Source organism: Mandrillus leucophaeus, unplaced genomic scaffold, assembly GCF_000951045.1.
Source record: "Mandrillus leucophaeus isolate KB7577 unplaced genomic scaffold, Mleu.le_1.0 Scaffold695, whole genome shotgun sequence".
Taxonomy (NCBI): Eukaryota; Metazoa; Chordata; class Mammalia; order Primates; family Cercopithecidae; genus Mandrillus; species Mandrillus leucophaeus.
Genome location: NW_012107530.1, coordinates 185430 through 198676, shown reverse-complemented (window position 1 = coordinate 198676; position 13247 = coordinate 185430). Strand labels below are relative to the sequence as shown.

The 13247-nt window shown below is 41.9% G+C and overlaps 1 protein-coding gene across 5 annotated transcripts in view; it reads right to left on the bottom strand.

Annotated features, from left to right (window-relative positions):
* MASP1 (mannan-binding lectin serine peptidase 1 (C4/C2 activating component of Ra-reactive factor)) overlaps positions 1-13247 on the bottom strand; it is a 73528-nt gene that overhangs the window by 35104 nt on the left and 25177 nt on the right. For all 5 annotated transcript variants that reach the window (XM_011964350.1, XM_011964351.1, XM_011964348.1 and 2 more), the window contains 3 exons: positions 8373-8550; positions 6559-6690; positions 2466-2662 (listed from right to left, as the gene is read on the bottom strand). In XM_011964350.1, coding sequence (XP_011819740.1) covers positions 2466-2662; positions 6559-6690; positions 8373-8550 — 507 coding nt within the window. The remainder of the gene's footprint in view (positions 1-2465; positions 2663-6558; positions 6691-8372; positions 8551-13247) is intronic.

Sequence of the window (13247 nt, the reverse complement as noted above, 5' to 3'; positions counted from 1 at the left end):
AAATATATGCTATATGTTTATAATCGATGTAGTAAAATCTGTGTAACCTATAGAAGTAATCATTCCTATAATGGTAATATAATAGACAATAACTTTAATTAGGTGATCAAGGCAAGGGCTTTCCCTTAGGTAGCATTGAGAATCTGAGATACATAGGATGAGTATGAGCTTATTTGAAGAGAAGGGAAGAATACTTTCTAGGGAGAGAAAACTGCATATGTAAAGATCAAGGCCAAGGGTGGTAAAGAGCTTGCCTCGTGTTAGGAATAGGCAGGAAGCCAGGCCGGCTGGGCAGTGGGAGTGCCATGGCATGAGGTTGGACAACAGACAAAGGCCAAGTTGTGCTGAGAAATTCAGGTTTAATTTAAAGTGCAAACTCAGTCGAATCTAGCTTTTATAAAGATCACCCTCAATGCTATGGGAGAATAGATTGTGTAGGGCAAGAGTGGAAGCAAAAAACAAAAAACAAAAAACAGAAAACAAAAAAAAAAACCTGTTGGGAAGTTTTGCAGCTGAGCAGAAGGGAGGTGATGAGTTTGCAGTAGGTTTGGGGCAGTAGGGAAGAGAAGGCAATAGGCTCTATTATCTGATCCAGATTCCCCACCATTCATTCCTGGTTCTTTTCTATGTCTTTAATGCACTTTTCTCCCATCTTTGAGGGCCATGACTCGTTACCAATCATTTGGTGACCTCTACAATCCCAAGTGACATCTTTGTCCTGTCCTTATTGAGGAGGGAGGGAAACAAATGAAGCCCCAAGAGGTTGCATACTTGGATAAGGCTCCCATGTGTAGCTCCTGAGACACTATGGCAGGCAGAATTCTAGATTGAAGGTTCACCTTCACCCCTGGAGTTACTTTGTGATGATGTTATGTTAAATGGCAAAAGGGATTTTGCAGGTGTATTAAAGTTATTCATTAGTTGACCTAAAATGAGGGACATTATCTGGGTGGGCTTAACCCAATCACATGAGCCCATTCCACACAGTTTCCTTCTGCTGGTAGCAGCAGCAGAAGTCAGGGAGATTTGAAGTGTGACAGGAATTTGATGGAAGGGACTGTCTGTGATGACAGGGACCAATGTGAAAGTATCTAAGCACAACTTCTAGAGCTGAGAGCCACCACTGGCTGACAGCCAGGAAGAAGAAGGGGGTTTTAGTCTTACATCTGCAAGGAACTGAATTCTGCCAAGAACTTAAATGATCTTGGAAGTTGATTCCTCTCCAGAGTCTTTAGATAAGAGCTCCATCAGCTGACACCTTGATTTCAGTTTCATGAGACCCTGAACAAAGAATCCCATTGTGCTCACTGGGACTTCTGACCGACACAATGCTGGGATAAGAAACTGGCATTGTTTTAAGCTGTTATGTTTGTGGCACTTTGCTAACACAGCAAAATAGAAAATCCGTGGCCTATGCTTCCTGCTGTCACCCTCCAGCCAAGCTGCCTCTTAGCCTCCGTATCCAAGTAGGGGACAGGCCAGGCTCTAAGTTCTAGAGTTTTCTTTTGTGTCCTCTCAGGCTTTTCTGCCTCTCTTACTGTTGACAGCTTTCTCCTGGGCGGTCTCATTTTCTGGCTCTTTCTGACCTCTTTTGTGGGTTCCTCTTCCTCCATCTAGGTCTCATAATCTATTGTGTTCTGGCTTCCTTTTTTTTTCTTTTCTAGGACGTCCCATTTCCATAGTTTAAATCAGCACCTCTTTAAACATTTAACAGCACCCATCTTTATCCCCAGCTCAGTGTCTCTTCTGAGCTAGACCCTAATATTCAGCTCTACTTGGATGTTTTGGCTGTTCACTCTATAAGAATTGCTGGTTTTACTTTCCACACATCTCAAAAATATCTCCCCATTATCCCAGGCATGGCTCAAATTCTTAATTATAATATTGAAATAACCACAAGTAGAGTAGTTATTTGCCTGTGGTATTTCTTCCATCTTTATTTGCCTTCGACATAGCCTTTTCCCGCAAATGGGCCCAGCAGCATAATTTGTGGGGTCTGGGGCAAAATGAAAATACGGGGCCCCTTATTTAAAACAAATTAAAAATTTCATACATTCTTCTTTGCCTTGGTAGTCGGCTAAAAAAATAAACAGAAGAAACATAGTTTCATATGTTTATTAAACCAAGCATGAGGCCCTTCTGTGCACAGGGCCCTATGTGACAGCATGGGATGCATGCTCATGAGGCTGGGCATGCCAGCAGGAGACCTTTCTAAAATGCAGATTCAACCTTAAGACTCTCCTCCTCAAGCCTCCCTAATGGCCAGGGGGGTCATTTCAGATCAGAGATTCCTGGAATAGATCTAATTAAGATGGTAGATATTATTGTAAATAATGCCTTTTTGAGAAACTAGCTGCTTGGCTCTCTATCCTGGGAGAAGAAGGTGAAGATTCCGCAATATCGATTTTCCCAACTCAGCCAAGATTTTCCAGCATCTCCAGGACAAGTGTTCATTGCAGGCTCACCTTGATGTAGTCATAGGGGCAGGGCACCTCAGGATGGTCCTCAATGTCAAATATGTCCTCAAACTGCAGGTTGACCATGAAACCCTCCTCCAGCTCGATGGTATAGAGGCATTCAGAGCTCTTGGGGTAAGGGTTTGGGAAGTCAGGGCTGGTGATCACCCCAGTTCTTTGAGTGAAGAGGTTGTCACTGCACTCCACTGTTGGAAACATAGCAGAGAAGATGGCACATCGCAACCACGGCCACAGCAAGCTTTGCTTATCTGTTACTATATGATTTTCCCTATGGTCCCAAGCAGCAGACAGGGAAGGTATCAGCATCTCCATTTTACAGATGGGAAAAATGAAGCTCAGTGAAAGGAAATGATTTACCCAAGGTCTCATGTCTAGCAATTTACCGAGTTGAGACTCAAACACAGATTTTCTAATTGTCTGTCCAGGGCTGTTTACCCTGTGTGAAGATCCTTCTCATGAGATCCTCTGGTTTGGGGGTCAGGGAGAGGGATCTGAGAGGGAAGGGTTTCAAGATGGAGTGGTCAGAGGGATGCCTGGACCTCTGTGATCCTGCCCTCCCTCCACCCAGAACTTCAAGAGAGCCCTCATCTCCTATAGGCCCTTGACACACACCCTCACTTTCTAGCTCCTGTCTTTGTTTTGTTTTTCTTTATGGTGCTATTCACTGTGTTCAATTAAATGTAGCCTTAAGCTTCCTTCTTACTTATTTTATTTTATTTTATTTTATTTTATTTTATTTTATGAGTCAGGACCTTACTCTGTCACCTAGGTTGGAGTGCGGTGGTGCCGTCTCGGCCGACTGCAACCTCTGCCTCCTGGACTCAAGTGATCTTCCCACCTCAGTCTCCTGAATAGCTGGGACTACAGGCACGTGCCACCATACCTGACTGATTTTTGTAGTTTTTCTAGAGATGGGGCCTTGCTATGTTGCCTAGGCTGATCTCAAATTCCTAGACTCAAGCCGTCTGCCTGCCTTGGCCTCCCAAAGTGCTGAGATGACAGGTGTGAGCCACCTTGCCTGGCCTTCTTACATATTTTAAATTCAGCCTGAAGGGTTCTGCATACATGGTGAACTGTAACCTAACTGGATTTTTAAGTAGACTAATCTACTCTTCTACTGTAAACTAAAAATAAAATCCTAAGCCCTCCACTGACCTAATGGGCCCCCTGAGGCAGAAGGATCTCCAGAAAAACCTTAAAACGGAATTCCTGGCCATGATGGAGTGGTAGGTTAGACACTCCTTCTATATCCCTGTTTCTCTGCAGTCTGGACACAACAAGTGACCAGCATTAACGCTAAATAGAGATCATGAGAGTGAGAAGACAGACTACTCGTGGCAATAAAATACCAAATTGTAAATGATGAAGGACCTAAGGCCATGCCAGGCAAGGGTTAAGTCACGCATCCCCGCACTGAAAGCAGAAACTATGTTCTAACGATGCTACAAAGTTTTTCTTTATCTCCAGCCGCTGAACAAGCACTGGCCTTGCAATAAGTGATATGAAAACAATTTTCAGCTCTACCAGATGCCGACTGGCTGATCCCCACCCTGTTCCACAAGCCATAACTATGGCTTTGAATGAACAAGACATCGATTTCAGTCACTTTCTCTTGATAAGAGATTTCTGACCATGGCCTGGTTCTGGCCAGTTTACAGAGGCTGCACACCTGAATGCCTCCTGTCCTGAAAAGACGTTTGGACCCTAACTGTAATACATTTAATGTGAAGTCTCCATCCCAAAATGAACATGGGTCATATGTTGCATGCATGTTTGTTCAATATGCATGTGTCAGGACCACTGTCATAAATATTCATAGCTCCTCCTGTAACCTGTTGAATGTGTTTAGCCAACCTGTTCAGCATAAAGCTCCTACCTCAATCCCTCCTCCTTTTAAGTGCCTGTCTCTGGTCTTGGCTGGAGGTGGTGCTTCCCAGACGATGAGGATGGCCACCTGCTGTAAGACTTTATAAGGAATAAAATCTCCTCTCTTTTTCTAAACTTACAGATTTGAAATCTTGATTTTTAAGTTAACAGTACCAATCACGGAGTTTTGGCCAGTCACGGGTGGCCATCTGTTCAAACTACATTCGAACAAGGCAAATACCAAGCTGTAAGTAATTTGGCTGTTTCTGTACCTGACTTCCATTTGCTGTCCATCACTTTTCTTCTACTTCCCATAAATCTTATCCAGCATGAGCAACCCTGGAGTTGGTCTGAACATATTCTGGTGGTGGTAGGGTGGGTGGAGGGGAGGATCCTCAAATTGTTCTTTGCTCAGTTAAACTCTGTTAAATTTAATTTGTCTCAAGTTTTTCTTTTAACAGCTCCTTAACTTTATGTTTATTTTCTTGCTCCCGCTGGCTACAAACTCTGTGAGTGCAGAAATTCTGCTTCGTTCCCCACTGCATTTACTGCACCCAAGAATCCACTGTCCTGGGAACCTAGACATGACTTTAGCCCTGCTAAGGAACCTTGATTTGTCACTAAGACTTTACCCTTGGGCCAGTTCATCCTAGATCTGGGATGTCAATGTTTCTACGCCCTTGTTCATTCTGCTTATTTGCAAATGAGAAAACTGTGGTTCTGAAAAAGGGGGCATAACTAAGTTAAAGTTTCACAGCTATGAGCTGCAGGACAAGGTGAAGATAGAAGTCTCCTGAGTTCCCAGCTGTTTTCATTTTTTACCCCAAGCATTCTCATGGGGGTGATCTTGCCCTCAAGAAAGCTAAAATTCCTTCTTGGTGGGGAAGGTCTTACTTTTTAAATGCACAATATACAGATGGACATACAGTACATAAACAGATATATAGTATATCTGTGGTATTAAAATTTCATGGGGGAGAGAGGAACTATTAGGAAAATGATATTTTAAAAAGCTCCTGGTGACAGGTGAAAATGAAGAAAACGAGTGAGAAAGCTTGCTCTGCCCTAAGCATTCTTGGCCCTGACTGTACTCAACACATAGTAGACACTCAGTAAAAACTCAACGGAATAAAAACAATAGAAAACATACACCCTTTAAGAAAAATCCTGCACTTGCCTGTTCTTTCGGTTTTAGATCGCTTTAAACTGATGTGTTATATAGGGTTTTATTCAGAAGCAAATAGCAGCTTTTGAAGGAGGAAGAAAAAAAACTTTTGTCTCCAGACTTGCCCTCCTCCAGTGATCCCTCACCGAGCTTCCAAGTGAGATTTCAAGCATAGATGCTTATCCTGGACCACCCTAATCTACTGGCTGTTCCCTGAAACATTGCAAGTTCTATCACACCTCTGATTGTTTGCAGAAGCTGTTCTCTCCACCTGGAAGGCCCTTCTTCTCCTTATTCTTTCATCTCTGTCAAGGGTCACAACTCGGGGAGGTGTTTGCCTGCACAGGTCTGATTGTGCTACGTCCATACTTCCATTATGTAAATGTAATGGAAACATTACTGTTAAAATAGAGACCATACGACACTTCACCGTTTGCTTACGTGGCCATTACCCTACTAGCCCAAGAGCTCCTCCTAGAAAGTGGCTAAACCCTTCCATTTCTCCATCCCTCTCTAAGCACGAGACTACAGCATAGCACGTATGTTGATGAGAGATGAAAACAAAGAAGGAATGGGAGGTTTTCTGGCTGTTTCTGTTTGCCTCTTTCCTCTCTCTCTTCTTCCCTTTGGACTGAGGTCTCTTTATTGTAGAGGAACTTAGGGGCCATGGAAAAAAAAGAGGAAAAGGAGTTGCTGGGTAAAGCAGAATTCATGACTCAAAGAGAAAGAACTGGGAAACCCAAGTTTTCCCCTAACTTGACCAGACCAATTGCCTACAATAGGATAAGACACAGCAACCTGTATAGCAAAAATGCTGCCCAGAAAGAAAGATGGCCAGATAGTCTACAGCTTCTCTCCTTTGGGAACCCAAGTTTGGGTTTCCAGGCTGGGTGGACATTTCTGCATCTTCATCCACGTGGGGTCTGAGGTGCATCATTGACTTCATTTTTACTTATTTCTACTGCATATCTGTCTTTCTCTGAGCCTCGTCTCAGGTTATTGAGGATGTGGCCTATAAGGGCAATGCATAGAATCATTAGTAGTCTCTACCTCGGCAGGTCCTGTTGTCTGTGTGGAGGATGTAGCCGAAGCGGCAGGAGCAGTAGTAGCCGCCAATGTAGTTGTGGCAGTAGTGGTCACAGGACAGCTCCTCATCCTCCCTCTCCTTGCACTCGTCCACATCTGTAGGGCAGGTAAAGCCTCTCCATCAATACATGCATGATGATGAAGACTACAGCCAACATTTATAGAGCACTTGATATGGGCCACTCACTATGTTGGGAGATTCATGCATTCTCTCATTTAATCCTCACATACAGCCCAGAGGTAGCCATTATCTTCACTTTACAGACTAGGAAACTGGAACTCAGAGAGGTGAGGCAACTTACCCAAGGTCACAAAGAGCCAAGTTCAAACCCAGGCAACCTGACTTCTGGTGGGACCACTATCCTCTAACAGTCATAATAATAATAACCGTGTGTGGGATAACAACCTCATGAAGTATTACACATTTGTTACTACACATTCTGTTACTGTTCACATTCTATGGAGGATGAAATGGAGACATGGAGGCATTAACGAACTTAGAGTCACACAGATAGTAAGTGGCAGACCCGGGATTTAAATCCAGACAAGCTGGGTACAGAGCTTGTGCTCTTAACTTCTACTTCATGCTTTCTTTCTTTCTGCCCCTAATGTGGGTCAAGCCCTGTCCTAGGCATTTGAATGTACATTTCCCCAAAAGGGATAAACAAATGGCCAATAAGCACATGAAAAGATGTTCAACACTGCTAGTCACTAAGGGAATGTAATTTAAACCACAATCAGGTACCACTACATACTCACCAGAGTGATTAAAATTTTTAAAAATTGACAACATCTAATGTTGGTGCAGATGTGGAGCAGCCAGAACTCTCATACATTGGCGGACAGATAGAAAATGGTAAATTTGCTTTGGAAAAGGTCTGGCAATGTCTCATAAAGCTAAACATATACCTATCCTCTGACCCAGCAATTCTTCTCTTATATATTTACTCAATAGAATTGAAAACATATGTTTGCAAAAAGACTTGTACAAGAAGGTTCATAAAAACTTTATTAGTGAGAGCCAAAAAATGGCTAGATCCCAAGTAGCCATCAATGAGAGAATGAGTAAACATACTTTAGTATATTCGTACAATGGAAAATTACTCTGCCGGCAAAAGGAGCAAATTACTGATGCATGCGACACATAAATGAACTTCAAAAACATGATGCTGAGTAAAAGAATCCTCATCCCCAAAATATATTCTCTACGTGTTCATTTAAATGAAGTTTTAGAAGAGGCAAGAATTAATCTATAGCAGAAAAAAAAAATGAAAACAGTTGTTTCCTCTAAGGGAAGTGGGAGCAGAGATTGACTGGGCGGGGACACAAAGGAACCCTCTGGGCTGGTGGTAAAGTTCAATGTCTTGTTAGAGGTTTGGGTTGCACACAAATATAGATTTTTCAAAATTCAGCAAATGTATACATGAGATATGTGTATTTCATTTTATGTCAATTTTACACAAAAAGAAAAAATACTGTGAACAAATATTGAACTCTAGCAAGATAATATGCATGCTGAATTATTTAGGAAGAAGTGTACTGATGTCTGCAATTTACGTTAAAACACTTTGTAAAAAATGAATTGCTGGATGGATAGAGGATAGATGATGGATAGATATGTGATAGAGCAAATGCAGTAAGACATTAATGGTAGAATCTATGTGGTGCATAATCTATGTGGTGCATACACAGATATCCATCGTAAAGGAGAGGGCCCAGGCAGTTTTCATCTTCAGAGAGAAAGAGAGACCTGAGGATGAGTCGGTTCTCCAACTTACCCACAGCCATGTAGTGGGCATCAAAGCCTGTGAATCGCTCCTCATTGGAGAAATCTGACCGGAAAGTGATAGACATGAAGGAGCCAGGGGAGAGGACCACCTCCTGGCCGGGAGTCTGCTCTGTGTCTGTGGTCTCCCTGCCACAGAAGGTTGCCAGCACCTGGTCCTCAGTTTCTACCTTTGAGGTCAAAGAGAAAGGGAACAAGGTGAGCAGTTTCCCAGCTAGGCTTCTTTTCTTATCTTTAAAAGAAAAAGGAAGAGGTCACCCAAGAGTAGGTTAGTCAGCCTGAGAAACCCAAAGAAAGGAGGTTAAGGATTCTTGAGAAAAGATGCATTACAGGTTAAGTCAATGTGGACATCTGATCAGTTTCATTCATCTTATTTAGTTCCATTAGAGGTAACTTGATATTTGTCGTTCCTGTCAATAATGAAAAGGCTTATTTATTAAAAACAACTCAATATGAAAGTTTTTAAAAAGTTAGATGACCTCACAGACAGATTCTCTGTGCAACAGGAACTTACCACATTTCCAAAGAATGGAAACTGTATACACAATATAAGTCATTCATTGATATCCAAGGTGTGCCTACTGCCCAGCATGAGATGGAGGTGATGAGAGATAGTCAGACACAGTTCTGTGCACAGGACAGCAGTGTCGAGGTTGAGGAACACAGACACAGGCAGGTATTATACAGTGTGACAAGTGCTTTCATACAAGCAGAAGCACTGCATATGCACTCAAAGCAGGCAAACAATCCACATTAGAATATAAGCTACAGGAGAGGACTTTATTTTCTTTAGAGATGTGTCTTCAGTTCATGGAACAGGACCTGGCACATAGTAGTTATCCAATAAACATTTGTTTACAAGAACTAAAAGTACAAGCCCCATTCTGTGAACAGTGAGTAGCCAGGGAGTCTGTGGGGATTGTAGGAGGAGATGTACTTGGAAGGATACATGGAAAGTAAATTATGGTTGACCTTGAATGCCATTAATTCTGTGAGTAAGTGGAAGACACTGAAAACTTTTAAGCAGGAAAGTCATGTAGTGAACATTAATGTTTAATAGGCAGTCTTAATACAGAACTATTTATTGGAATCATCCAAAAGTAGTTTGAATGTGTATCTCTGTGTATACATGTTCGTGTTAAGACTTAGATGCAAAAAACATGCCTGTTTGCTAAAAGAATTCCCTTCTTTGGAAGAGCCAGAGGCTCTGAGCGAATTCAGAGATCCAGGCAAAGATCCTAAACTGGTGGCCTAAAGCTGATTTTATGTGAGACAGGAGTTTGGGAAGCTTCATATGATAGCTAGTTGGTATATTTATTTGAGTATGAATTCTTGACATACCTACTCAATTATCTTATACCTAATCCAATTCTTATAAGTTGTATTTGTGTTTGCAACCTCTGGACTAATATTTTAGCCAAGATGCATGAAAAAAATCTCTTACCAAGAATGACTCCTGCTGCCTTTCAGAGTCATTAAAGAAAAGTTCTCAAAGGCTGCCTATCTCTAGTAGCTTCTAATGAATTCATTGTTTTGTTCATTAGCTTAGCATGTCAGAAATATCTTGACATTTGACACTTCTGTTTTGAAACTAATGGTTTATTTATTTAAAATAAGTGGGAGTTTTAAAGAAAAACAATTTGCCCTGGCAACAAAACACAAGTACAATTAATCACTAACTTTGGGAATTGAAGTGTAAACAGAAGATGAGATCATGGCTTTGCTATTTATTCCTCTTCTCTGCAGATACCAGCCAAACTCACACCAGTCTTGTTACTGTAGAATGTGCCTATCTGCACACAGCTGAAATGTCACTTCCTTGAACCCCCAGCTGCTGTGTTATTTTGTCTGACTCAGTTTTCCAGATAGCCAAAGGTTTACCTAACTATAACTAAAAATTTTCTTTTCGGTGTAACACTTTTTTAAAAAGTTCTTTAAAGAAGTACCCACTTTCTCTAGTGAAACATGCTAACCCTTTCTTGGTGATCCAGGGACATTGTTATGAATGTCAGCCATTGTGATACTACATTAAAGTGATAATCTTGGGGATATGGAGTTGTGTAATGTCGCTTGACCTGCATTAAACATTGCCGGACTATAAAGCCTTGAAATTCTGAAATCTTCTTTATGTTGTGTTTTATTTCTTGTCTTTTTATCAGCCTATTCACTGTACTTTTCTGTCTGCTTATTTTTAATATGTTGTGAATTAGAAACCAGTTAAACTGCTCTTGCTAGAACTTAATAAAAAAAGGCTAAATAGATTTAGAATGAGGGCCTGGGAAAGGGATTCTTCTGTGAGTAACTGCATGAACTAGAGTATACCATCTTGGTGACCTCTGCTTTGGAGTAATATGATATATAGGAACCTGGCAGTTGGAGGTCCTGGGTCCTGTTCCTGACACTGCCATATCCTGCATTTTGGGCCATCTCCTTTCTAGCTCTCAGTTATTCCCTGTAAACACAGGGGTTTAGACTAGCTGAGCTCTAGATTCCTTTCCAATTCGGACATAGTAGTCATCATAGTCTAACAGAATTCTAACAAATCATCATAGTCATATATTATATAAACCAACCAGAAGATGGTAAGCAGGAATTTTAACACTCAGATTACTGCCTGTTGATGAACTTGAACTTGTTAATAATGAATAGTCATGCCTTGGGCATTAACAGTTCCAGCTACACAGCCTTCTTTCTGTAACTTGGTATCCCCAAGGCCTCTTGGGTTTTGCAATGACTGGGACATGAGCTTTTCAATGAACCCACTGGTCATTTGGATTAGGGAGATACTACTTAGGGTCTGCGATAAATGACCTTCCTCCTTGTAACGTCTAGGCTTAAGGACCTTTTCGTAATGGCAGATAAATGGTTATCACCTGCAGAGCCACAGTATTCCAGAGAACAGGAAGCATGCCCCAGCTGAGGCCCATGGGAAAATCTGAGCCATATATCCTTTTAGAAGCAGAGAAGAGAAGGCCAGTAGCCTGGGGCCCTGGGAATTCAGCCTGTAGCTCAGAATAGAGTCCTGGAATATCAGAGCTGGGCAGGACCTTTAAGAGCTATTTCTATCTGCCTCCTTCTATAGGAAACAGAGGTCAAGAGAGGGGAAGTGACTTGCTCAAGACTGGAGAGATAACACGAACATTTTCTGATATCAGTTTTGCTTTGGGAACTATTCTGAGATGAGAGAAAAGAACCCACCAACCCAGAGAGTACATGACTAAAGACACAGACACTTGGCCAAACAATTTTCCTGGCTCAAAGGGCTCTTGAAACCTTATCTTGGGTGCATGGACTGTCTCTTAGAGAGGATGTAGCTCACTGACAGCTCCAGTCATAACTTAAACAGAGGCCCTGGTTAACATTTGCATCCTCTGCTGTGGAGTATGGAGTTCTATAAAGATCATTTACCTCTGAGTATAGGCGGATTGAGACCTAGCTTCTGTTTGGACTGTCCCGTCTCAGAGGTCATCATATCAACATGATGAAGAGACCTTATCAAGTGAAGGCAAAACATTTGTAATAATAGAGACCCACACGGCTGAGAATCATAAACTCTTCATTTTTCTATTTCTTCTTGTGGGCAACTGTGTCCTTATAGACTTGTTATTTAGGACACCAACATGTGGCTATATGTCCTCAATTTGTTTTCTTTGAACTCAATTCACCAAATATGTATGTACTAAGTTCTGTCTACATTTTAATGTGAAGTATGCCAAAAATTATTTATTTGTTATACAAGCTTAATAAGCAAGTTCCCTGCCTCAGGAATGTAGAAGAATAAGATAAGTACTCAAAGGTATATGTGTTGGGGTATTGTCAGGGTATGGTAAGTGCAATCAAAGATAGGCTGCCCTGGGGGTTGAAGGAATGGAAAAGATTGCATCCAGCTGAGGGGAATCAGAAAACATTTAGGAAGAAGAGAATAATCTTTGAGCTGGAGACTGAAACATGAATAGAATTTAGGCAGGTAGAAATCGTGGATGGATGGCAGGGGGTGGGTAGAGTATGTAGGGAGAGGAAATAGTGAAGGTCTGGGATATTCAAGTCTCAACTGCTCCTCCCCACTACCCATTGCCTGGTGTCAGAAAGGGGATCTGTTGAGGACAGAGAGCTGGGAAGGCAGATCTGAAAAGGAGAAGCCACGAGGCTTTGGTTTCCATGAGTTTCCTACCTCAGCAGAAACAGCACAAACCTCCTAGGCAAAACTATGGCAGGGCAGCAGGGGTTGACCAAATTTTTGTGGAAGGACAGATACTCTATGGAAGAACGGCTACTCTATGGAAGGACAGCTACTCTCACTATGTATGGCTGCTCTCTGCATGTCCATGAATTCATTACATCAGCTTAACAAATGCATTGACAGCTACCAACTGGCTCCTGAAAGCAGTGTATAGAGAAAGCAGCCCAGGAGGGATTGCTCTCCTTTTATAGATGAGGAAATTGAAGCCCAGATAATTTGAACAAATTGGGCAAGGTGACTGGTGGATCTAGTGAGTGGAGAATGAATCTCATGATAAATGAATCTAGTGAGTGATGGCTTTAGGTCCACAATTGCAACATCCTGATTCCCTAGCCAGTGCTCCTCTAAGACATTAGGCAAATAAACAAAGGCTGTCTTATAACCCAAATGCCTCATGACTTTGTTTGTCAATGTGCCCGAGCTAACTCCTGGAGCCTTTCTGAAATCTGCTCAGGGCCCTTGAGGAGCATTGCAGACCTAATTTAGGCAGACATTTAGGGAGTATGCTGGATTACCCTGTTGCCAGTTTAGTTACTCTGGGAGTTATGTTCCCCAGACTTTCTTTCCCTGTATAATTCCAGATTAGAGTTGGCCAAAAAAGGAATTTGTGCAAGTTTGAAAGGCAAT